The sequence below is a fragment of the Zymoseptoria tritici genome, chromosome 2 (genome assembly GCF_000219625.1).
Source record: "Zymoseptoria tritici IPO323 chromosome 2, whole genome shotgun sequence".
In the NCBI taxonomy this organism is placed as follows: Eukaryota; Fungi; Ascomycota; class Dothideomycetes; order Mycosphaerellales; family Mycosphaerellaceae; genus Zymoseptoria; species Zymoseptoria tritici.
Window position 1 is genome coordinate 371,856 of NC_018217.1, and position 25,270 is coordinate 397,125.

Sequence of the window (25,270 nt, forward strand, 5' to 3'; positions counted from 1 at the left end):
AAGAGTAATTCTTGCCCTTTCGATCCGCCTACGGCGGCTACCTATTTAACCCTCGAGAGATGGACACGAGTCGGTGCGGAATAGGTGCGGTACGCCTACGACTCGCTGCGCGACATCTAACTCGCACCCGCATGTGCACACCGTAACGATATCGCAGGGACTTCGCAACGACCTAAAGGTCCCTACGGTCCGCCTACGTTCAGCCTTGGCGCCTTTCACATCTAAGAGGATGCCCTTTAATTACTCTAACCTTACGAGTAGTAGTTAAACTATACTTAGTCCGACTATTTATATTAGAACCTCTATATATAACGTAAGCTTACTAATAGCTCTAAGGGACTCGATAACGACGACGAGGATAGATTTAAGGGCCTAAAGGAGCTTATTATATATATATCTATAGTTAAGAAGTTAAGGGCTAAGGGCAGTAAGGGTGGAGTTGTTTATAACAGACAATCTTATATATACGTAACTAACCATTCCCCTTTAGGTTATATACCTTCATACGCGCCGTGTGCACACTGTGCAATACACCGTGTACACACACAAGAATCCTTCACGCACGGTGCAGGCACATCCCTAACCATGGGTACCTTGAATGTGACATGGTTGAAGTGGGTCGCCATAGGATTCATCGTTCCGTGACGCCCGTGATGACAGGCCTTCCGCTTCCGAACTGCCTGGCCTGTTAATGACGGGAGCCTCGTACTCGGATCGTCCCACGCAAAGGTGTCCAGAAACTCTTCGATCCGGAAAGACAAATCTTCTACCCATTCCAATCGTCTTCTCCCAACTCCAAGCAACACACTCCGCTCCCCGACAAGACGCTCGCAACCCACCTTGATCCAAGCAGAGCCCAACGTATCCGGTGGCCACAGCCCAGAAAACACAAACACCTCGACCAATCGAACCATGAATCTTTTCGCCAACACGAAGCTCATCGTGAATGTCTTCGCCGTCGTCGTCTTTATCAGTCTGCTCACTCCCACACTCGCGGTACACATGCCTCCCGTCCCTTTCCATCCTCTCCGCTCCTAGCCGACTGGGCTAATCTTGCACCACTGCAGTGCGTGACGGACGACGAATGCGGCTGTCTCTGGCCCAGACTCGTGGGAATCTGGTAAGCCACCCGCTTGCTCTTGCGCTCTCTTGTGCTCACGACGTCTGCTAACGTCGCAATCGCGCGTAGCATCAATGGAACGTGCTACTGTCGATGAACGCTGGTTTTGGAGGATGCGATCCGACGCCGAGTGTCGCTACCGCGACGTGGACATTGATTGTTGCTTTGTGATGGGTTCTGATGTTCTTGAAGCGGGAGGATCGAGCTTTTGGACATGGCTCTCCTGAACATTGCTTTGCCGGGGCGTTTGGACATTCGTCGCTGGGCTTTCAGACATTCGTTAATGGGGGGTTTGGACACTCGTTACCGCCGAGGGAGATCTTGGGCACTGGCCTGGTTCGGCTTAGCTACCGTAGTTCACTTCTTTGTAACTCGTGGGATTCGCGTCAACTACTGTGCGCTTGATCTATCAGAACATGCCACGTCTTGAGAACGCTCTGCTCGATCGGACGCACGCTTTGCACCAACTGTTTCATATCATCCACAACCCTCCCCTCCCTCCCTCCCTCCCTCCCTCCCGCTTCACATTCAATGCCCCACCACCGGCATCCCCTCCCCCTCCCCCTCCCCCGCCGCCCCATCCGCACTCCCAACCAACAACCCCACCTCACTCTTCCGATTCCTCCCCTCCCCCGCACTCAAATTCACCACCCTCGGTTTCAGTGGCTGTTTACTCGGCAACGCCTGCTGCACCCTCGTCCTCGCCCTGGACACACTCACCTGCCTCGCTACACTAACCTGCACGATTTGCCGCTCTAAATCCGCGGGGGATTTGATTCGTGGATACGTCGGGCGGGAGGTGAGAGTATCCGTGGGGGAAGTGCGGCCGATGGAGAGCGGGGTGGATATGCCGCTGACGGTGCTGACGCCGATGGAGGAGGTGGATGTTGTGGGGGGGAGGGAGGACCCTTTGGGGGAGAGCCAGGTGTGTTCGCCTTCGACGTCGCGGGAGACGAGGGTGGGGAAGTCGAGGGTTGTGGTGCAGGTTGTTGCTGTGGTGGGGGTCGGGGGGAGGGAGGGTTCGGAGTAGAGAGCGGAAGAGGGGGAGGTGGTGAGGGAGACGGGAGCGGGGGCGGGGCGGAGGGGTGGTGGGGCGGTGTAGGTTCGTGGGAGGAGGAGTTCTTGTGGGGGACGCCGGGCGGGGGCGGTGTTGGTGCTGGCTCGCGTTCGTCGTTCAACATTGATGGACATGGGGCGTGGCATTGGTGGTGGGGGAGTTGAGCTGCGTGGAGGAGGGGATTGGAAGTAGCTGTCGTTCTGCTCGGGAGTGTGGCCAACTTGCATAAGTCGGCTCATTCTGCTTTGTCGCCTCTCCAGGAGTGATGGCTTGCGTTGCATGTCCAGGAGTTGAGAGAACATCACGCTGTAGCGGTCCATTTCCGGCCGTGGGATGTCGCAGTCTAATTTGGGCGCACGTACGGTTGGGGTAGGCTCCTCCACGGGCGCGCGATGAGTGTCAAAGGGAGAATCATGGCGGATCATTTGTCTCACTTTGGCTTCCTCAAACTCCTTCATGGGACTGCTATACTGCCGTGACATGACGGCTTCCTCGAATTCCTTCCTCGGGCTACGTCGTTCGACATGCGAGGGTCTTCGTTGACGAGGGTTCTTCTTCAATTTGGCTTGAGGAGCGGGCAGTGCTGAGGTCCTTTGATCGCCTCGGGAGTCGTTCCGTGAGTGTGTTGCTCGCGAGCGTGAGGAGTGTGGCGAATGAGATATTCTCGAGGTGTTCTGAGCCGACGGCATCGCCATGCAGAATGGTCCTCTCGGTGTGGATCTCTCGCCGTGGAGGAATGCTTCGAGGCTGGTCTTGCCCTGTTCCGTCTGCGCGTCGACATGAGATGGGTCTTGCGAAGTGGTCTTGCGGAAGAGACCTCCCAAAGATCGCCAACCGGAGCCTTTCTTCTGCTTGCCAACCAGTTTCGTTGGGCGCTCTGTCTGCGTTCGAGGCTCCATTGATGGTCGCGTAGGTGCTGGTTGATGCGTCGCGCTTGGTACACAATCACTGGTGTTTGATCTTCCCCAATTCGGAGGAGCATGCGATGGTGATCCCATGGCCATGCCAATATACGGAGAGCGTAGTGGCGATTGTTGAATTCCTGGAGTCAAGCGTGGCGATGTCGAAGAATCAAGTCGAGGAGAAGGCGTGGGAAAGCGAAAAGTATCAAGACCAGTCTTGTATTCGATAGTCAAACCCGTTGCGTGCAAGTCTTCGCTACACGTTGGTTCCTTTGGGGTCTTGGCGGGGCCGTTGGAAAGTGATTGTTGGTTGATGTCGCGGTATAGCGTGTTGTTTGGGGGAGGAAACGAGTCTGGCAAAGGATGGACAGACTTGTTGGTGTACACGCGTCCGGCGCTCTTGCACGGCTCGACAGCGAACCCATGCACTGTTTTGTTGCGGTCGCCACTCTTCCACCTCAAACTGCTCGTTCGGCGGGGCCGAGCGTTGTTCATTTTCGGCTTTTGATTCGGCTTCAACGGCCTACCATGTACTATTGCTCACGTTCGCGTGCGCCCGTTCCTGCTCGTGCGGTGAGAGATTTCCTCGGCATGCCCTTCCGAACGTCGGATGCGTGGCTATAATAACGAAATGGTCTTGCAAAAGCAATGCTAAAATGCTACTTCCGTGGAATGGCGGCTGAGCGTGGGACGCTTTTAGGGAAAAACAGGGACGAAAGGGTCGGAAAAGAGCATGAAACGGATCAGGTCGCAAGGTCAACCTGTGTAGTCGACGAGGAGATGGGCGATCTGAGACGAGAGATGCTTGGCTGGGGGCGGAAAGGGTCGTGGGGGAATGCAGCATATGAGAGTGCGAAGAGGGCAGATCCCAGCGCATGAGGAGGAGAATGTTGGTCAGCTCATTCGAAACACTATACCCTCGTCGTTTCAGACGGACTGAGTTGCTCTTTCCTGCCGTGTTCCGATTCACCGCCGCCGTGGTCTTCAACATAAGGCTGATGGTCATGTGGTCGCGTGGTGCGTGTCGGCGTGGGTTATAAGGCGCCACCAGCGACCTCAAACGCGACCCGCATCGTGGCCTGGTCTCGTCGTGGCATCCAATTCGCTGTGTCGGGCGGATAAATGCTTCGCACAAGTCGGCAGGAGGATGCATCATGCGGATGTGTTGTTTCATGTTGGGGGAAGAGCTGAGAATGCATGAGATTGGAGTGGACGGAGGCCTGCAGAGGTGCGACCGAAACCTTGCCATTTCGGCCCCCGCCAAGGTTTTTGACATGTGCTGGCAACTCGAGGCAAGGCAAGATCCGGACCTCACACCACAAACATCGACATCGTTCTAGAGCGATACGTACCAGAGGTATCGTCTGATGACTTCTATGAGACTACCGAGCTATACTACATCGACAAGACTGACCTCAGTCGGCTGGCACCGGCGCTTCCTCTACAAGATACACCCTGGATTCTCGAAATCATCCAACATCCTCGATGACCTCCCTCAGAAACCTCATCAATGATTATCCCTCGGACTCGGAAAGGTTTGAGCCACCCTCTGGAACCTGACCGCCCTCTTGAACACCATGCCCTCACTCAACGGACCCGTCTCTCTCCGGAACAAATCCTGGAACGGCGTGTGACTCTCCACCACCTGATACCCTCCATTCGCCAACAACTCCTTCCTCCGCTGCTCAATCTCCTCCGCCGAGATCAACATGTCCACCCGACGCTTGGTGAGGTCCACTCGAAGCATGTCGCCGTCCTTCAAGATTGCGAGATTACCATTCTCCGCCGCCTCGGGACTGGCGTTGAGGATGCTCGGTGATCCCGATGTGCCGGATTGTCTTCCGTCTCCAATACATGGCAGAGAGTACTTCAATCCCTTCTTCAGTAAGTGGCCTGGTGCCGTCATGTTCACCACCTCCGCGGCGCCGGGATACCCAATCGGTCCCGTCCCTCTCATCACGAGAATCGTCCTCTCATCAATATCCGCCGTGTTGATCCGCGCATTGTAGTCCTCTGGTCCATCAAACACCACAGCCTTACACTCAAACGCATTCGCATCCTCCGGATTCTCCAGGAACTCTTCTCGAAACTCCTCCGAAATCACCGACGTCTTCATGATCGCCGAGTCGAACAGATTTCCCTTCAGATGAATAAACCCAGCGTCCGTCTTCATCGGCTCGTCATAACTCTTGATCGTCTCCCGATCCCAGGTATACTTCCCCTGCACATTCTCTTTGATACTCTTCCCCGTACACGTCAGCGCATCACCATGCAACTTCCCCTGATCCAACAATTCCGCCATAATCGCCGGCAACCCACCCGCGCGGTAATACTCCTCACACAAAAACTCTCCGGCGGGCTGCACATTCAACATCAGCGGGATATGATACCCGATCCGATCCCAGTCGTCCAAGTCCAATTCCACGCCCATATGTTTCGCAATAGCGCACAAATGGATCGGAGCGTTGGTACTGCCTCCAATCGCCGTGTTCGCAACAATGGCATTCTCAAACGCTTCCCTTGTCATGATATCGCTCGGCTTCCGGTCTGCATGCACCATCTCTACAATCTGCAAACCAGTCTTATACGCACACTGCGCTCGTTCACGGTATGGCGCGGGAATCGCCGCACTACCAGGTAACGCCATACCCAGCGCTTCCGCCAGGGCATTCATCGTCGACGCCGTTCCTACACATCCCATCAGTCAGCCCTCCATCATCCCACCACCCTCAGACCAACTCACCCAACGTATTACAATGCCCCACACTCGGCGTCCCCGCGGTAATCAACTCCATCAACCCCTCATCCCCCACCTCCCCTCTCGCATGCATCTCCCGTCCCTTCCACACCACCGTCCCACTGCCCACCAACCCCCTCCCCCGTTTCACATACCCATTCAACATCGGCCCGACATTCATCACCAGCGCGGGAACATTCACCGTCGCGGCCGCCATCAGACACGCGGGGGTCGTCTTGTCACACCCCGTGAGCAACACGACTCCATCGAAGGGGTAGCCGGAGAGCAGTTCTACGAGCGTGAGGTAGGAGAGGTTGCGGTCGAGAGTGGCGGTCGGACGGCGGGATGACTCTTGGATTGGGTGCGTGGGGAATTCAATCGCGATGCCGCCTGCTGAACGGATTCCTTCCCGCACACGTTTGGCGAGCACGACGTGATGCTGATTACAAGGCGCGAGATCACTGCCCGAATTGGCGATTCCGATAATAGGCTTGTTTGATGACAGCTCTTCGATCGTCAAGCCGTAGTTGAGGTAGCGGTCGATGTAGAGGGCTGAGAGGGCTTTGTCGTCGGGGCGGGAGAACCATTTCGCGGAGCGGAGGAGGGGGGTTGGTGTGGTTTGGAGGGGTGGTGTGGTTGTTTGGACGTGTTTGGATAGCTCATCTTCCAATTCACGGGTTCGTGCTCGCAGGGTGGAGAGTTCGGTGCGATAGTCTTCTATATCCGCTAGACCTGGACCTGTTGTGTTGCTGTGGTCGTGAGTGCAATCTGCGCAGGTGGAGGGACTGCTGGGGGTGCAGGACATGGTTTCTGTTTGCTTGGGTCTATACTTTTTGTTTCTCTGAGAGGGGGATTCTGATTTTTTCTTTCTGGTTGTTTGGTTTCTGGGAAACGGACTGGTTTGGGGAAGTATTGGAGCAATGCAATGAGGAGCCGGATAATAGTAATGTACCTTACTTGAGGTGGAGTTCACCTTATGTGGGTCGTTCAAGAGAGCCCGCGGAATCACCGAATTCGGGTGAGCTTTCGGCGGACGCTGCACCGAAGACTTCATGACCTCGATGGCGGAACAAACCCTCAGGTCGGGGTGAATCGAATCGAATCGGGAGGGGACTGAACAAGTCAGTCGTCGTTATCATTGTAGTGAGGTACATGTGCAGTCGGATTTCGGCGTCTTATCATCTTACAGTTCCAAGCGAATAGAAGCTTCAACCACCACATCTACATCCCAGCACCCTTCTGCTCCACCGACTTTCCACGCCGCATGCCTTTCAACTCATCAACCATCTCAATCGCTCCTTCCACGTTCCCTTTGTTGTACAGAAACAATCCCTGCAGAGCCGCTGTGCTGACGTTCCCCACCAGATCCGCCTCGACTGCTCTCCTCACAAACCTCTTCTTGCCCTCCCCACTCTCATCCAATTCCTTGTAGAAGCGATCCCACAATTGCTCCATTTGCCAGACCGTCGCATTACCAATCTCGACCGTCATGTCCACTCTGCCTGGCCTGATCAATGCTTCGTCCAGTCGATCGATATGGTTCGTTGTCATGAAGATGATGCGTTCTTCAGCACTTGCCACGCCGTCCAAAGCGTTCAGCAGTCCCGAGTACGTCACGTTCGCACCCGCGTAGCCATCTTCTTGAACTTGCCGTCGATTACTGAATGCCGCGTCGGCGTCTTCGAGTAGGACGATGGTGCGTGGTGGGACGTTGAGCAGGAGTTGGTTCAATTGGTCGTCGGCCAATCCGCGCTGGGAGAGGCTGAGCATGGCGATGTTGAAGTCCAGCTCGCCGGCTAGAGCTTGTACGAAAGAGGTTTTTCCAGTCCCTGGCGGGCCGTAGAGGAGGTAGCCTCGACGGTATGGGATTCCACGGTCAAGATACCAGGCGCGAGCGTTCATGAATTCTTGGACGTCGGATTTGATCTTGTTGGCTAGACCTTCCTCCAGAACGACGGAGTTGAATGGTCGTCGGCGTTTCGCTTGACCGGATTGATCCCACCCTACATTGCGGGTTGTGTAGACGACCGTCTTGCCTTCGGTGTTGCGGAGGGCCATTTGGTGGGCTTCGCGGAAGATGTCTTCGAAAATGTGGCGGAAGTAGTACAGTGTTGTGAGGGTGATGGTTTCGAATGGTCGACCGGCTGAGTCGAAACTTTTGCCTTCTCGTTGACGATTCACTGCGATGAAAGCATTCCTGTATCGGAGGATGTGTCTGCCTTGGCCGGGTATTAAGGAGAATAGGGTCTTTTGAGAACCTCCTGCAGTCTTGACCGTTTCTGTCTCCATTTGGAGATGGTGCAGTCCAGGAGTCAGTCGCCGTACGAGAGCTTCAATTACGCCAGCCTTTGGACGAGTTGCGGCAGGTGCGAGTTGATTTTGATAATGGCTCGTCATCCAGTTGAGAACCCAATTGTAGGAAACATCGTGCCGGGTTATTTCCAGATCGACGAGCATCCGCTGTCGCAAGAGTGCACCACCGGCGCGTAGTCCTTGTGAGCCATATCGTACCGCGGCGCCGAGAGCCGCGAGTCCGAAGCCTGCAGTGAAGAAAGGATTGGAGAGCAGCTGGGAGGTCACCGACCCCTCGCCGCTGCCGATATTTGCAAGCTGTTTGATGGCATCTTCCTTGGTAGGCGGCGCAGAATCTAACGGTGAAGTCGTGACGGTCGTTGCATTCTGGTCCATCAAAAGAGGCTCAATGTGTGAGGTGAGGTTGAATGTCTTGAGGATGGAGAAGTAAAAGCTGATCTCATTCTCTGCCTTAATTAGGGTTAGAGATGGAGGCTCGACGGGACGGCGACGGGTGACCCTTGTTCAGATCAGCCCAGATCAGCCGGGGAGCATGCTAGAACTAGTGCCGATGTAGCGCCGAAGTTTGGCGAGAGCGAGATGCTCCTTCTGCTCGTTTGACCTGAGAAGAAGAAGAAACATGACTCCCTGTGCTGGGCCTCATTCCACAACACCACTGCTGGACGAGGTCAGTCTTGAGTTCGGAACACTGGAATGCGGGACTGCTGTGTTCAGAATGTGATCATTCACTAATCTCGGTTTCTCCCTCAGGTCTCATCGTACCATGGCTTCCTCTGAGCAAGTAACGGTCGACAAGTCCTATTTTGATGCTCTGCTTCGCAGGTGAGGAAGCTCGTTACGCAATGCGTAGCATCCAATACCACACGTGGCTGACTGATTCTGCTTCAGGGCCGATTTTGTACGCATATTCGTTGTCTCTCGGAAAGACTGGCCGTTTGACTGACAAGCTTCGAAGCACACAAATGCCCGGGTCCTAGAGCCGAGAAACGTTCCGAGAGTCACCATTTCTCAGGAAGAATATGATGTTCTGGTGAGCTAAGATTGAATCCAAGTGTCAATCCAGGTCTAACGATGCTTCAGCTACGCTCCTCGCAAGAGTATGACTTCCTCAAGAACCAGCTCCTGCAAGGCGGTCTCAGCCACGAAGCGCTCGAATCGCTTCTAGTTGGCGCAGGTGATGCCGAGCTTGATCAAAATGGCACCGATTGGGCAGATGAAGTCACCGACACGCAGTACACTCGCCGAAACACCGAGACTCAGCGCCGATATCAACCGCATGCATTTGGCAATGAGAACGGCTCGCAGAACTTCAACTCCACGCCTGGGCAAGCGAGAACACACTACACAGCACACGCTCCATCTCCCACAAGCTTGAAGGTACCATCGACCCATCGAAATGGTACCAATGGCGCATCGCATAATCCAGAGGATGCCTTTGGCGATAACGACAGCTTCTTGGATGAGGAATCGCCTGCCGAAGCTTTCAGCACAGGAGTCCACAACGAGAACCAACGTACACTTTACTTCACAGGCTTTCCTCCTCGAACGACATATGAAGATTTGGTGTCAGTGATCAGAGGTGGGAAACTGCTCAGCATCAACTTGCGTTCGGAGAAGAGTGCCACTGTGACCTTTCTGGACGGTGCGGCCGAATACCTCGCATGGGCCAAGCGGAACGACGTGTACATTCATTCAAAGCGTGTATGTTATCGTTCGACTTGTAACAATGAACATTTCGACTAATGGCAATTCAGATCGAAGTTCGATGGGCAGAACGCCAATTCCGCCTGAACAACCACATCGCCCACAAAATCACCAACGGAGCCACTCGCAACATCCGCATTCGTGGAGCCGCGGACAAAGGTCTGACTGAAGATGTCATACGGGACGACATGGAGCACATTCACAATCTGATCATCATCTCTGTTGACTTCCGCAAAGGTGATGCGTTCGTGTCGACCAACTCTGTTCACAATGCCCTCTTTGCCAGGACTTGCATGATGAGTCGGAGTTCTTACAAAGGTTGTAAGATCGAGTTCTACCCGGATGAATGCGATGTTCCGCTTCCAGCTCGCAACCAGCATGTCAAGAACGGAGGCCGAGAGCCTGACGCACGGAACACGTCGCTGGCTAATCGATTCGATATGCTTGATATCGACGGCACCTGCTCTTCTGATGACGAGGGTGGCGTTGCCACTTGAGCTTCATATTGACGTTCGCTGAACGAGAATGAAGACAAACGGGATGGAACGACAAGCAGTCTGCGGCTCGAGCGAAACTGCATTCGACCTTCTGGACTGTTGCTACAATGCCCAACGCTGTTTCCCGATCCCGCTGTGTCACACACGGATGATCGACTTGCAGTGTACGGCTCGCGACGGAGACGACAAGAAGATACGGTCGATATCAGGCCGGAATGCAAGCAGCAGATTCGATAGAGCGGCGTGGGTGGAGATGAGAAGGGAAGCATGCTACAAGATACCCATATTTGCGAAATAAATCAAGACTGCTCAGGGTCTTGTTACCATCAAGAAGTCCAAATTTCAAGCTCTCTTTCTCTCATACTGGACTCACTTCGTGCAGTCTTTTACCATCACCATGCCGACATTGATGCTCCTCACATTTCAACATGCAGCTTCTTCCGCATAGCGATTGATGGCACAGCACACAGGCAGAGTGTCTGCATGGCTCGGTCGTTCGTGCCGTCTACTTCGTAGCTCGTCATTCGGCGGAACAAATGCGTCCACTCACAAACCCGACCATATATGTTGGAGCCTTGCTTCTGGGGAACACAGTACTGCATGACCAGGTTGATGGTATATCGTAGATCTGCGATTCAAAGCTACTGTCAGTTCATTGTTCTTCGACACAAGATGTCTGCAATTATGGGCCATGGCCTTTGAATCACCAAAACGTGAAAGGCGAGGTATTGTCATTCTTGCAACGGCATTGCGAATGTCATTGGATTTTCTATTTGATTGAGCTTGAACGTGGGCGAAGCATCTCACACCATCTGCAGCTTCCTCGCCGGTAACGATCAAGCCATCTCTGCAATACACAAGTACGAAGCCAATGGAACATTGCCAATGTACCATTGGCGGTGTCAAGTAAGATCATGCTGACCTCTACCTGCCAGTGCCGCGGTGCTTCTTGGTCGGGCTGCCACCCTCGTCGTCGTCGCCGTCGTCACCACCACCAGTGCGCTCTGCAAGGAAGGTTAGCTGGAACAAAGAACAGGAAGGAACAGGAAACCAGACTCACTGTTGCCCTTGCGGCCAGGTTTCGGGGCGGTGTTGGTGGCTGCCATGAGATCCTTCCACAGGCTCAACTTCCCATCGACTCCCAACTTCTTCAGCTCCGTACCGAGCTCCACGGTCTTGTCACCAGCCTCCGCCTCATTCGCCAGAGAAGCACTCTCGTCGACGACGACCTTGGTGAAGTCTCTCGCCTGCTTGCCACCCTTGGCCTTTGCCCCAGACGGCGCTTCCCCAGCCAAGGTGTCCTTGAGAAAGACATTGAACTGGTCGATGAGAATGGAACGCATTGGCTCTGTCATGACAATGGCGATGATGCTGCTATCGCCGTCCTCCACAGTAGATTCAGCGTTGGGATCGGTTCCGGCGGGAGATGGAGCGGCGGCGGCGGAGTCAGTGGCGGCAGCGGCAGTCTTCTTGGCAGGAGTCTTCGTCGTCTTCTTCTTCGGTCCGTTGGGAATCGCAGCCTTGACGACGTTCTGGTAGAAGATGTTCACGGCAGTCTTCGAAAGTCCATCGAACAGCTTCTGCATGCCCTTGACACCAGGAGTGCCTTCGACATCACCTTGGGAAGAAGAGTCAGTACGTTCTCCGCATGTTCGAAGCGGGTGAGAATATGCTTACCTCCGTAGCGCCATCGTCTGGAGCGGCAGCGATGAGACGAGTCTTGAAGGCGTCGGCTTGATTGTACATTGGCTCTCCAGCAGTCGCCGTCAGCTTGGTTGGCTTGAGATCCTCGCCATACTTCTGAATCACATCACCAATCAGGCGCTTGTACGTGGTCATGATCTCATCGGCGATCTGAGCCTCTTCCTCGGTGTAGCTGCCGATCTTGGGCCCACTCGCAGCAGTGTACTTGCTCCTGTTCGTTGTCTTGTCAGCGCTGATCATATCTGAACCATATACGTCGCTCGAAAACGCAGCCAGGACTCCAAGGGCTGATAGTCGTCTCAGTGGCATAGCTCCAATGACAAGCAGTGGAAGCAAGCCTGCATCGTTTGGGAGGGTAGCTCTTGGGTGAAGTTAACTTACGTGGAGGCCATAGTCTCGATGGCGGCGGTCATCCGGCTCATCATGTTGAAGTTGAGAGCCTGACGCGTGTTAGTACCCAGACTCGCGTGAGACAAGGTTGAGGAAGCTCACCTGGTTCTTGTACATTGCGCACTCGAATGCAGACATGGTGTTTTCATCCTTGATGGCGACGTACTTCTGGTCGGTAGAGAAATCACCCTGGTACACCGCGGGCCTGAGACGCGTCAGTAAACATGATCTCGAGGAGGTGAAGAGAGCTCACCCGGCGAGAGATGGGCTTCCAGGAACGCTTCCAGGAGTGCCTGGTCCTGGCGAGAGATCGTTGCGATACAGCGGGCTTGTTGGGCTGAGAGTTGGGTAAGTACCTGGACTACCAAGGCTGGGCAGACCGGTGGGCATGGCCGGAATCTCAATGTTAGTGAGGCGTGCGGCAGCGGCAGGCCGGGACGCCTTGTTTGGAGAGCCTGTTGGGGGGTTGGTTGCCATGGTGTGTGTGTTGAGTGCGGAAGCGTCTTTTGGTATTCTGCTGTGGAGAGACTGAAGAGGGAGAGATTTGAGAGAGCGAGAATGGAGAGGTTCCGAGAAGGAAAAGAGGTGAAGGAAATACTCTCAAGGTCGGTCATTCAGCAAACTACAGTCAAAGGAACCTTGATGCAGCCAGGCCGCCCGGGAAGCCGCCAGACGTACAAACGCCATATGCTGCAAACGAGCCTGCAGCAGCAAAGTGTTCCAGACACGCAGACCGCCGTGCAAACGTTTATCAAGCACTCCCAAGGGACGGGACAAGCTAGCTGTCGCGCGAGACGGAAGCATCGCCTGCCCAGATCATGCCAGAAGACTCGTCCGATGTTCCTTTTGTCTTCGGTCTCAGGATACTGCATCATTCAAGTGGAAGCGTCTAGACCACCAGGACCTCCGGCAACATGCGCGTTTCAATCGCAATCTGTCCGACGGCTAAGACAACAGAGCGCTGGTGAAGCACAGGATATATAGCTGGCGTGCGATGGTGAGGACGAGCTGGATCGCGATCGCGTCTTCACGCCTTGTGTTTGACATGATAGTCTTGATAGAATGCGGTTTTCCCGGCGGCAACGCTCGACGTGAAGGCAAGGGCCAGGAGCACGCATCCGTTGATCGCCGTTTGGTCCTTGCAGCGCATATCCGTCGAGCGAACGGCAAGATAGATGGACTCAGGCGAATGCAGAGGGAACACGGCATCTTTCATCTTCATCGGGGTCACGATCAAGCACCTGCATGATCGAGAAGCAGGGACGAACGCCTGGGGGTGATCGCGAGTGTTTGATGACTTCCATAGTTCTACTCTGGGCTTGTCGGCTCCAGATTGCGTTGTATGGATGCCAGGATGGTGAGAAATTGACTCGTTCTTTCTCTCTCTCTCTTCTCCCGTGCTGTATGATGCGCCTTTCGTGCCTGAACCTGCATGCATAGGTGCGTATATTTATTTATAGCACTGAGCTTATACGTTGCTCGCTACGAGCCTACGAGGCGTTGGAACATTATCCGGCAATAAACTATGTTTATCGCTAGTCGACTAAAAAGATATACTAAATTTAGTATAGTTAGTAACGTTCTCGTAGAGCCGGATTATATTAACCTTGTTTATTGCCTTAGTACTATACTATCGTTTACGCTTACTTAATATAGCGTACCGGTAGATAGTATATCGCGTCGCCGCGTCGTCCTTATAGTATTATTTATAGTATCGTATATTTATAGTTATCGCCGCCCTTACTATAGATTCGCTCCTTCTATAACATAACGCTCTACGGCGGAAGTAGATACTAACTATTATACTATTAATTGTACTTAGTAAATAAGAAGAGCTAGAGCTAGTAGAAGTATAGCGTAGTATAAGGGCTCCTCGAATAGCTAGAGACTAGATTAGTTATAAATACCTATACTTCGAGTAGAATATAGACCTTAAGTATAATAATAACGTACGGCTAGAGACTCGGTATACTAAGGAACAGCTATTAAGGCTAGTACTATTACTTCTTAGCTATAAATAACTATACTTCTAGAGCGACGCTAAGGGTAGGTACTATTACGTAGTAATACTATTATAAGCTCTATATCTTATATACTATTACTAATCGTATCTAGGAAGGTATTATAGCCTTAGATATAGCCGTTCTTATATATAGATATCGTAGGTATTTAATAGTACTATTAAGCTATTATATAAGAAGTTTAGAGCTATAATCTATTAGTAGCTAGCGCTAGATAACCTTAATATACTAGAGCGGTATATAAGGAAGGTTAGTAATACCGGCTATAGCGGTAGACGTATATAGGGATTCGTAGATAGTACGTTCTTCTACTTCGTAAGGCCTAATATAAAGGTAAAAGGATATATAGTAATATATAGAACGCCTAGTATCCGTAGATAAAAGATAAGACTAATTCTTATAGAATTTAGTATATAAACGTAAGCCCTTTATAAGATATACGTATAGGCTGCGCTAAGTATTAGTTATTCCTATAGTTACGAGACTAGAGACCAACCTTATATAGTACGGATCTAATAATCCTTACTTAAGCCTTAGTAATACTATTATACTACCGGTAATACTACCGGTACTAGCTAGTAATAGACTTAATAGTACTAGATAGTCTAAGCTAATAGTAATAGGCGGAGTAGTTAGTATTACGAGTCTATTAGCTTCCTTCTAACGTAATAGTACTTATATACTATAGCTATATCTATATTATTACGATATTAAGATAGAAGCTAGTACTAGTTATTCTACTTAGTAATAGATTAGTAGGCTCTATATAGGCCTATAGGTATACTAACGGTAGCTATAGCGGTTATCTATAGCGGCGACGACGATATCTTACTACCCTACTACTATATACTACTTACGCTACTATTTATAAAGTACTAGATTATTATAGGGTTAGTATTAGTATTACTAACTATAGTATTATATATAGAGGTGCGACTAAACGACTACGACCGGATTACGACTCTAACGCGAACGATACGCTAATACGAATAATACGCTAATATACTAAGTACGACGATACTATACTATATCTAGCGATAGTCGACTAGTTAGTCCTTTAACTATAGTAGTCTAAGGCGTAACTAACTAACTATAGCGGCATGCTATAAAAGGAATAGTATAATTTACCGGCAATAAGGGCCGGTGTTACGGAAGTTTACTAGTATTGCGCTAAACTACATATATTAGGTCTACTAGCAATAAATATAGTCTAATGGCCTATTACCCGCCCGTTCGCTTTACCGAGCTACGAAAATCTCTACTAGGACTCTATTATCTTGCCTAGTCCTCGTATCGATACTCTCTCCTCTTCTATCGAATACTCGACCTACGGGATTAATCTCGCTATACTATTAGCCTATCTTAGGTAGGCAGTATTATAGGCGACTATACGTAACAATTTTAGACTAGAGATTTAAAGACTATTAACGACTCCGCGAGAATGCTCCGTCCGATTAGTTCTTAGGTCTTATACTAGACTACGTTATTATTTATTAATATATATTTAGAGTCTATTATCTTCGACGACTACCTAACGTAGACGCATTCTACCGGCATAGCACCGCCTCGTCTATACACTATAGGAATCTAGTCTATATAGTAAGTAAATTACGCTTAAGACAGAGAAGTCTATCGAGTAGAGATCTTTAACAAATGTTAGCTAGGACTAAGAGCGTCGCTCGGATGTACGTATACTATTCGCGCACGGCTAGAGAATATAGACTAGGTAGATCTAGGGCATGCACTAGTCTTCGTATACGGCAAACCCTACCGATTATTAATACTATTTAGGTTAGGCATCCTATAGGCTACTACTATAGCGGTAAGCGGTACACCTTCCCGTAGTACGTATTAGATCTAGACGGGACAGGAAGCGTACTACTATACTTTACCGCGGAGTCGTACGGAAAGCCCTTCGTCTAATGCTAAGGAAGTAATATACCTTAGCTAACAACGAGAGTTACCGTTACGCGGAGAAGTTACTAACTCGCGATGTAATAAGCCGACTAAAATAGCGAGGAGCTTTATAGACCCTACATTATTAAAGGTCGAAGTGTACGATTACGACCCGCTACTAGTAGATCTAGTTATCCCGCTAGATTCTCTATACCGTAGATATAAAAGTTTTAAAGTGCACGGTCGCGACTATTAGTATAGCGGCAAAGGCTTTACTAATAGTCGTCTTACTCGGGCATTCTAATAAGGTTAGACGATAATAAGGCTATAACGGGTCGGAGTTCGTAGTAGACACGTTATAGGATTAAGCCTACTCTATTTTTAGGGCCTTAACGACCGTTCTCGCTTTCGACTCTAGCGACGATACGGGCTTCTAACGATACTTACTTCGTCGGTCTCGACGATTAGAAAGCCGGTAAAGTAACTATAGCTATATGCAAAACATTACGTAGATACTACGGCCTATACTAGCGTAGACCTAGACAGAAGTGCGTTATATTAGCGCGCTACTAGCTATGTCCTTAGCTTCGCTACTAAGAAGGTAAGATGTTCGCTATAAAGTAGACTATACGGACGTAGACTACGTAGGATGCCGCCTTAGTCTGTTTCGACTAGACTAGACGCCGCGATTAAGCGTAACGTATACGGAGACGAATTCCTATTTACCTAAATTTGTACCGGAGGTTACTATACTACTCGAGGTTAGATACGTGCATTAGTATTATTAGCTAGCCTTTATAGCTACTAGAGCAATTATAGGTGTCCTCGTTAAGATTAAGATATAGTCTATCTCGACGATCTCTACTAGCTCGTATAGCGGTATAATACAATTAAACTAATCGTAGAGGAAGCGGCCTATAAGATTTCTAATAGGTTATTTCTTAATAGCCGATTTAAACTAGACCCTTAGCTACATATGTCCGAATATCTATAAGTAGACCGGTTCGGGTTATATATATACGCGTATCGTCTACCTACCTAGTCGCGATCCTTTACTAATATAAGTACTAAGAGCTTAGCGACATTACTAACTTTAAGCTTTCGATACGGCTTAAACTTTTCGCCCCGATATCTATCGTTACGGCTTCGGCTTCGTAGTTAAGATAGTTAGAACGCAAAGATAGTATGTTTAATGTTTACAACTTATATATATACCTTACGATTAGCGAAGCCCGTACATAAATAGACGGATGTTTATATAAAAGGTATGTCGCCTCGCGATTTGCCTACTCCTATGTCTAGCCTACGTTAAAGCCGTCCTAATTATAGTCGCCGCTACTTTCTTACTAACCGAGTCTTAATAGGACATAGCATTAATAATGTAGTTATAAGGGACTAGCGCCCTTTCTATAATACGTAGCGTAACCCCGTACTTTGTCTTAGTAGCCTACATCCTTTTCTACGCTTACCGCGAGGTTTTAGGCTACTTCCTTATCGAACTTGCTATATCTAATATAGACTCTAAACTCTCGTATATACATTGTTTACCCGTAACATTAAGTTCGATCTACTCGATATAACTCCTTCTATAAGCGACATAACGGATAACGGCGTAAATCCTTCGGGATCCGGTAACGTTAATCCGGAGGAGCCGAGTGCACCTAATCTATAAACGTTCCTCTAGCAACTATATATACGTTAACGTATAATGTAGGTAGAGCTAGAATATTAGCGGAACGCTATTAATCGGGCGGAAGCCGAGCGGAATGTACTATAGCTAGTAGCCGAAACTAGAGGAGCCCTAGTAGATCTAGCGGCCCCTTCTATAAACGACCTAATTTAAGTACTAACTCGGGCGATCTCCGGTCGACCGGCCGCGGGCGACGACTTAAAACCCTCGGGCCCTAAGGGTTAGAAGCCGGTAGCCTAGGACAGGAAGTCGAGTACTTTCCGAGACTATCTACTATAGCTAAGAAGCTCCTTTCGAGTACGTGCCGGCCTTAACCTAACGCTCCCCGACCTATACTACTAGGACGCTATCTACGACACCCTCCCTTATAAGGAGAGATCTCGTATACGTTATTTATAGGAGTCGGGAGGAGCGAACGAAGTACGGGACCCCGAGGCTTTCTTTACGCGACTCGAAGAGGTCTTCGGCAATAGTAGAGAGGCCTTAAACGTACTAGAAGAGCTTATAAACCTCCGGTATAAACTTAGTTAGCTATAGTACGACTACTAGCTAAGATTTAACGATCTCCTACTTAGTACCGGCGGAGCGAGCTAGAAAGACGAGGTCTAGATCGGATACCTAAAATATACCTTTTCGAACCCCGTAAAGATATATACTACCTCTATTATAAACATTAAGGACTATAACGATTATACGGAGGAGGTCGAGCGGGTAATAACCAATCTAAAGGCTACTAACTAGTTTAAGGCTATAAACAAAAAGTAGAAAGAGAAGAACAAGGACACTATTTCTTCTATACCGGTAACTACGCGCCCTTAGGGTAGGAGTACCTCGAGAGTACGGGTAGACGCCGATAGAGATACTATTATAACCCCGGCCTAGACGAGCGGGAATCGCTTAAGAAGCTAAGGAAGTCGGAATAGTAACGCTAGAGGGAAGTAGAGAGTAAAGTAGGTCGACGACATAGAAAGAGAGCGACGCCGATAGAAGAGACTCTACTTCCGCTATAGAGCGGACGGACACCGTATACGCGAATGTCCCTACGCCGTAGTAACGCTACCCGCTAGAATAAACGCGGTCCGCGCGGGACCGGTTCTAGAGGACGATAAAGAGGAGTCGGATTCCGTAGAGACGGGAAAAGACTAACTCCTTCCCGAAGTACTAGGGTAGGAGACGGTGTAGCTATAATAATAATAGTAGGCTAGGAGGCGTTTAAGAGTAAGATAAACGGTACCCTAATCTATAGCGACGTAGTCCTAGAAGAAACCTTCGGGACCTTCGCCCTAATCGACGAAGGATATTAATACTACGCTACTATTAACGGAGACCTAGCTAAAGGCCTCGGGCTTAGCTTAGTTAGCGATAAGAAGAGAGGCGTTAAGGGCGCTACTACGTCTATACGTAACTCGTAGATTAAGGGAGTCGTCGCGTTCCGGATAGGAGTAAGCGGATATACCTAGTTAGTATATACTTACGTCGTACCTAACTTAGCCTTCCCTCTAATCCTTAGGAACCCCTAGAAGGCGTATAATAGGATCCGGACTACACTAGAGGAACACTGGTTCTACTATAGTATCGCTAATAAATAGGTAGAAGAAGGGAGGAACTATAAGAGGATTAAGGACTCCGGTAGCTTTATAGCGGCTACTATAGCTTTAGTCGAGGACGTTAAGAAGACCCTTTAGGATACTAAGAGGTTTACAACCCTCGCTACAGCGACGGTTTAGGATATCTAGAAATCCTTAGAAGTAAAGGAGCCCCTAATAGATAAGTAGCTTAAGAGTAGGCTCCCCCCGGAGCTTTACGATATACTACCGCTATTTAGGACGCGGGAGGCCGACAAGCTCGCTCCTTATAGAGGGGATCTAGACTATAAGATCGCTCTCCGGCCGAATTCCGATAGTTTACTACCCCGATTGCCTTAGGGCCCCTTATACGGCATATCTAAGGACGAACTCCTAGTCCTAAGAAAAGTTATTAATGCCCTATTAAAAAAGGGATATATCCGGCTAAGTTCCTCGGAGGCTATAGCACTAGTACTTTTCGCTTACAAACCGGGAGGGGGACTACGTTTCTACTATAACTATCGAGCGCTAAACGCCCTAACGAAGTATAATAGGTACCTACTCCTATTAGTTCCGGAGACCTTAAGGAACCTTACGGGATTACGATAGCTTACGAAGGTCGACGTTATAGCCGCCTTCTATTATATTCGTATAGCAGCCGGCGAAGAGTATAAGACAGCCTTCCGTACTAGATTTAGTCTATTCGAGTAGTTAGTATACTAGTTCGGCCTATCCGGGGCACTAGCTACTTTCTAGCAGTTTATTAACAATTTGTTGCGGGAATATCTAGACGACTTTATATTAGTATATAGTAATAATATAATTATCTACTCCGATAGTACGCTCGAGGATTACTACTAGAAGGTTCGTATAGTCCTCCGGGCCCTTTAGGATAGGGGCCTATACCTAGACTTAGGAAAGTACGCTTTTGTATAGAAGACCGTTAAGTACTTAGGGTTTATTGTTTATACCGACGGAAAAGGCGTAGGACCCGACCCTAAGAAGATTTAAGTAGTAGAAGACTAGAAGGCACTACAAATATAGAAGGAGGTTCGAAGGTTCCTAGGTTTTGCTAACTACTATAGGATATTTATCCCTAACTACTCTAAGATCGCCGCTCCCTTAACCGCGCTTACTAGGAAGGGAACGCCGTTCTCCTAGGGAGAGCTTAAGAAGAAAGTATTCGAGAAGTTAAAGGAGAAGTATTATAGGGCTCTAGTACTTATATACTAGGACCCGGGGCTTCCTACGTTCCTAGAGACGGATTATAGCGGGTTCGCGATTAGAGGCGCGCTCCTATAGGAAGCGAACGGGGTCCTAAAGCTAGTAGGCTTCTTTTTATAGAAGCTTAATAAGGCCGAGATTAACTACGACATTTACGATAAGGAGATATTAGCGGTAGTATCCTACCTAAAATTCTAGGTACCCGAGCTAAAGACGTATAGTCCCTTTACTATTTAGACGGACTATAAGAACCTAGAGTACTTTATAACGAAGAGGTAGCTAAGTAAGAGGTAGATTCGATAGTTTAAGACTATTACTTTGTTCTAGTTTAAACTCGTATACCGACTAGGGACCGAAGCGATTATGCCGGACGTACTTTCTTATAGGGAGTAGGATACTCTAGGCGAGGACAATAAGATATTACGGTTTAGGAGGTTCCTAGAACCTAATCTAGCCCCGGATTAGCCGGCGGCCGGAGGGGAAAGGGAGGTAGTAGCTAACAACCTATCGGCTACGTCTATTTAACTCTACTACCTATAAGCTATACTAATGTAGCTAGTAGCTTTAGAGCCGAATTCCGATAGTAAGGACGCGGCTATAGTAGGACCCTTTTAGGACAGCGAGTTAAATAAACTATAGGGTCCGACTTTAAAAAAGGACACCTAGTATTAGATAGTAATCCGCGCCGTTAAGGACGGATCCCGGGCTATTCTACCGGATCTAAAGGTTAAAATCTAGATTAGGGATTATAGTATCGACGAGAAGGGCCGCTTAAGGCATCGCGGTAGGTTATAGGTTCCTAGAGCGGCGGTTACGTCGGAGGCCGAATATAAGTCGGCGGATACTAAGATTCTATAAAACGATAAACTCCGTACTAAGATTATTTAGTCCGTATATAACTCCCCGGTCTACGGCTACCCCGGGCGGGACTCTACGGCCTTTATACTAGGGAGAAACTTCTACTAGCCCCTATAGTTACGTTATATTAGGAGGTTTTTAAGAAACTATAATTACTACGGAAGGAATAAGGTATAGAGAGAGTATAAACACGGACTCCTATACCCTCTACCGGTTCCCGATTACTTCTTCTAGGAGATCTCTATAGATTTTATAACCGACCTCCCCGAGTCTAAGGGGAACCGTTACCTATAGGTTATTAAAGACCGTTTAAGTAAGTCCGTCGTTTTAAAGGCGATACCTAGTATAAAAGCGGAGGAGTACGCCGAGAGATTCCTAGACTACTAGGTAAGATATTATAGGCTGCCGAGCGCGATTACGAGCGATAGGGGGACGAACTAGACGAGCATATTCTAGAAAATACTCTACCGGTTAGTTAGAGTATAGTAGCGACTAAGCTTAGCTTACTACCCTTAAACCGACGGAGGCCTAGAGAGACTAAACTAGGACGTCTAAGCCTATCTAAGGAACTATATTAATTACGAGTAGTCCGACTAGAAACGCTAGCTCTCTACGGCCTAATTAGCGCTAAACGCCCGTTACTATTTAGGGTTAGGAATAAGCCCCTTCTTTATAGTTTACGGATACGAAGCCCCGTCTCCCGTACCCTTAGAGCCGGATAGCGAGGAGCCCTCTACGCTAGCCGTAGCCTAGAGAGCTTCGAAGTTCGTAGAGAAAATAAAGGGAATTATAGACCTGTGCTAGGCAAGTATAGTAGACGCTACCTAAAAGTAGGAGGAGGCCGCTAATAGGAAGCGCACCGCGGCGCTAATATACCGGAAGGGTAATAAGGTATAGCTAGATTTAAGGAATTATCGCACTAATCGCCCTAAGGAAAGCCTAGATTATAAGAATGCGAAGTATACGGTTAATAAGGTCTTGTCGCCGGTTTCTATCTATTTAGTAGGGATCCCCGGTAACATTTATCCGGTCTTCTATTTAGATCTACTAAGACTAGCGAGCGACGACCCTCTCCTAGGCTAGGTCTCCGACGATTACTAGCCGGATCTAGTATTAATTAAGTCGTACGAGGGATAGGATATAGAAGAACTACTATATATAAGGATAGTACTAAAGAACAGAGGAGGGGGAAGGGAGGTCCTAGTTAAATAGACCGGCTACTACGATCTAACGTAGGAGCCCTTAGATAACCTAGTAGATACTGTCGCTATAGATAACTTCGAGCAAAAATTTAGAAATGCTAGAGTTAATAATAGGCTAAAAGAGAAGTATATTAAGAAGAGGAAAAAGAGAGCGGTTACCGAGAAGAAGTAACTAGATATACGAGGAGAACGAGAGGTTACGTAAGAATTTTTATTTTATAAATTACTTTTTAGAATAGTAATCGTACTACTATGTTCTATACCGGGAACCGACCGAGAACGAGTAGAAGTAGCTATCTACGAGGAGCGACGCCTACCTAATACGAGAGTAGTAGGAATACTACTAGGACTAATAAGCGGTTAGCGGGTTATACCGAACGGAGACCGGCGAAGTACTTACGTTTATCCTTACTACGCGACAACCTCCTCTATAGAACGAGTAATCTCCGAGGCTACCGGACTATTTCGAGCGGTTAGTAGGGCTTTTCGATTAGAGATAATAAGAGAACCTACGTAGAGAGTAAACCTTCTACCTATAGTAGCTTTAGGGCTTTCTAAGCCTTAAGAGCAGTACCTAAACTATTATAAGCATTATTACTATAGTCTAATTAGCCGACGGTTTTCGAGCGGAGGCCGGCGATACTTACGCTACCTACTAAGTACCTACGCGGGTCTAAAGGGCGTAGGCGACATAGACGAATTAAGGACTAGGCGGTTAGCGGCGACTTTCGAGCGGAGCCCGGTTATAACTTATAGTTTAGCGCAATTCTTACGCTTAGCGTAATAGCTCCTATACGCGCGAGATCGGCCTATCTAGGTTTATTAGTAGGGTCCGGCGGAAAATAGGCGGGATATATTTTATACTACTAGTAGGACGTAGTCGATTCCGCTTTTAGCGTATAGCTCGTAATAGATAATAGTACGCGGCTAGTTCTAAGCGGGAGCCGCTAGAGGAGGAGCGGGGGCGGGCGCCGGCGGGTTATTAGCGGCTAGTAGGAAGGTAAGGGCGGGACCCGGGTTATTATTCTAAGGATTGTTATTATTACCGAAAAGGGACATTATCTACGACTCCGTTAGAAAAGCACCGGGGTCCTAGATAAAAGCGAAGGACTCGAACCCTTAACCTTTAGGTTAAAAACTTACCTTAACGATTTAGTAATACTAGCGGTAGAAAAGAGGGGGGGGGTAGGGTATTTATACGTAGCCCCGGGCTCTAAGGGCGTATTTTCCTTATATTGTTACTTTCTTAACAATACTAGAAAGGTAAAGAGATAGAGTAAAGTATAGCGGGCTTATCGTATTAGGATCCGATAGTTTTCGCCCGGACAAGCGACAATACTAGGAAAAGAGCGGACTATAGGAGTAAATTTTAGCTAATTAGACGATTATAGTAGGTCTAAAGGAGGAGGGTAAATAGTCCGCTACTTTTATATCGGTTGCCGACGACTTTTCCGCGCACCGGAGGAGGGAGGTATTATAAGGGACTAGCGCCCTTTCTATAATACGTAGCGTAACCCCGTACTTTGTCTTAGTAGCCTATATCCTTTTCTACGCTTACCGCGAGGTTTTAGGCTACTTCCTTATCGAACTTGCTATATCTAATATAGACTCTAAACTCTCGTATATATATTGTTTACCCGTAATAGTAGTCTCCGCTATATTAGCTAATACTTCTAACTTTATTAAACTAATTGCCCTACTACTTTGTCGCCCCTACTTATATAGATCTATTCTACTAGTTTATCTACGCTCTTACCTACATTTAACGATCGGTTTGTTTTATACTACTTAACTATAAGTCCTACGCCTACTAGAGAGGGTGTAATACGTATAGCTTATATATAAGCGAAGCCTCCGAGTAAGTCGTTAAATCGTCGCCTATCGTCCTAAAGTATAGCTAATATAATATATAAGGCTACTTACTCTACGCTACGTCTTCTTCTTCCTACGTTATAGTAGTTATAGTAGATAGAGCAGTCTAGGCGCCTATTCCTACCGACTTTACCCGGCGCGGAACTCTAACCGAATAGCTAAATCGACTCCCGAATGTTACTAAAGAAGAACGCGCGTAGATTATCGAGGAGATTGAACAGTAGTCTAGGGACTATAAGGGATTTAGACACGATTCTATAGCAACCTAGAACCGCAAAAACTACTATCTCGAATAATATACTAAGTAGCTCCTATTCTTAGAACGTAGAGAACTTAAGGACTTCGCTAACGAGGACGAACTAGACGAATAGAGGTTTCCGACGAACCCTAACGAGTATAAGTGTATGTTCGAACACTTTCGTTAATTTCTTCTCTTCGTTTTTAAGGCGGCCGAACTACGCTCTCGGACATCCGGTTAATATATTAAGTACTAGACTCTTATCTAGTACCGCGAGTCT

The 25,270-nt window shown here is 48.7% G+C and overlaps 5 protein-coding genes across 5 annotated transcripts; 1 reads left to right on the forward strand and 4 right to left on the reverse strand.

Annotated features, from left to right (window-relative positions):
* Positions 1–364: 364 nt before the first annotated feature.
* On the reverse strand, positions 365–4,085 carry MYCGRDRAFT_90383 (uncharacterized protein; the record flags this gene model as incomplete). The annotated part of the gene is made up of 6 exons (XM_003855740.1): positions 365–372; positions 840–1,047; positions 1,576–1,587; positions 1,841–3,507; positions 3,624–3,697; positions 3,997–4,085. The coding sequence occupies 6 exons, from the start codon at positions 4,083–4,085 to the stop codon at positions 365–367; spliced, it is 2,058 nt and encodes a 685-aa protein (XP_003855788.1).
* Positions 4,086–4,586: 501 nt separating this feature from the next.
* Positions 4,587–6,621, reverse strand: MYCGRDRAFT_36032 (uncharacterized protein; the record flags this gene model as incomplete). Its single annotated transcript, XM_003855739.1, has 2 exons — positions 4,587–5,767; positions 5,823–6,621. 2 exons carry the CDS (start codon positions 6,619–6,621, stop codon positions 4,587–4,589), a joined length of 1,980 nt encoding a protein of 659 aa, XP_003855787.1.
* Positions 6,622–7,037: 416 nt separating this feature from the next.
* MYCGRDRAFT_67763 (uncharacterized protein) lies at positions 7,038–8,513 on the reverse strand (the record flags this gene model as incomplete). The annotated part of the gene is made up of 1 exon (XM_003855738.1): positions 7,038–8,513. The coding sequence occupies one exon, from the start codon at positions 8,502–8,504 to the stop codon at positions 7,038–7,040; it is 1,467 nt and encodes a 488-aa protein (XP_003855786.1).
* A 1,128-nt stretch (positions 8,514–9,641) lies between these two features.
* MYCGRDRAFT_26053 (uncharacterized protein) lies at positions 9,642–10,312 on the forward strand (the record flags this gene model as incomplete). The annotated part of the gene is made up of 2 exons (XM_003854682.1): positions 9,642–9,830; positions 9,884–10,312. Coding segments are annotated over 2 exons (618 nt in total), but the record flags the coding sequence as incomplete, so codon positions are not given.
* A 942-nt stretch (positions 10,313–11,254) lies between these two features.
* MYCGRDRAFT_90386 (uncharacterized protein) lies at positions 11,255–12,901 on the reverse strand (the record flags this gene model as incomplete). The annotated part of the gene is made up of 4 exons (XM_003855737.1): positions 11,255–11,334; positions 11,391–11,919; positions 12,008–12,245; positions 12,678–12,901. The coding sequence occupies 4 exons, from the start codon at positions 12,899–12,901 to the stop codon at positions 11,255–11,257; spliced, it is 1,071 nt and encodes a 356-aa protein (XP_003855785.1).
* Positions 12,902–25,270: the final 12,369 nt, after the last annotated feature.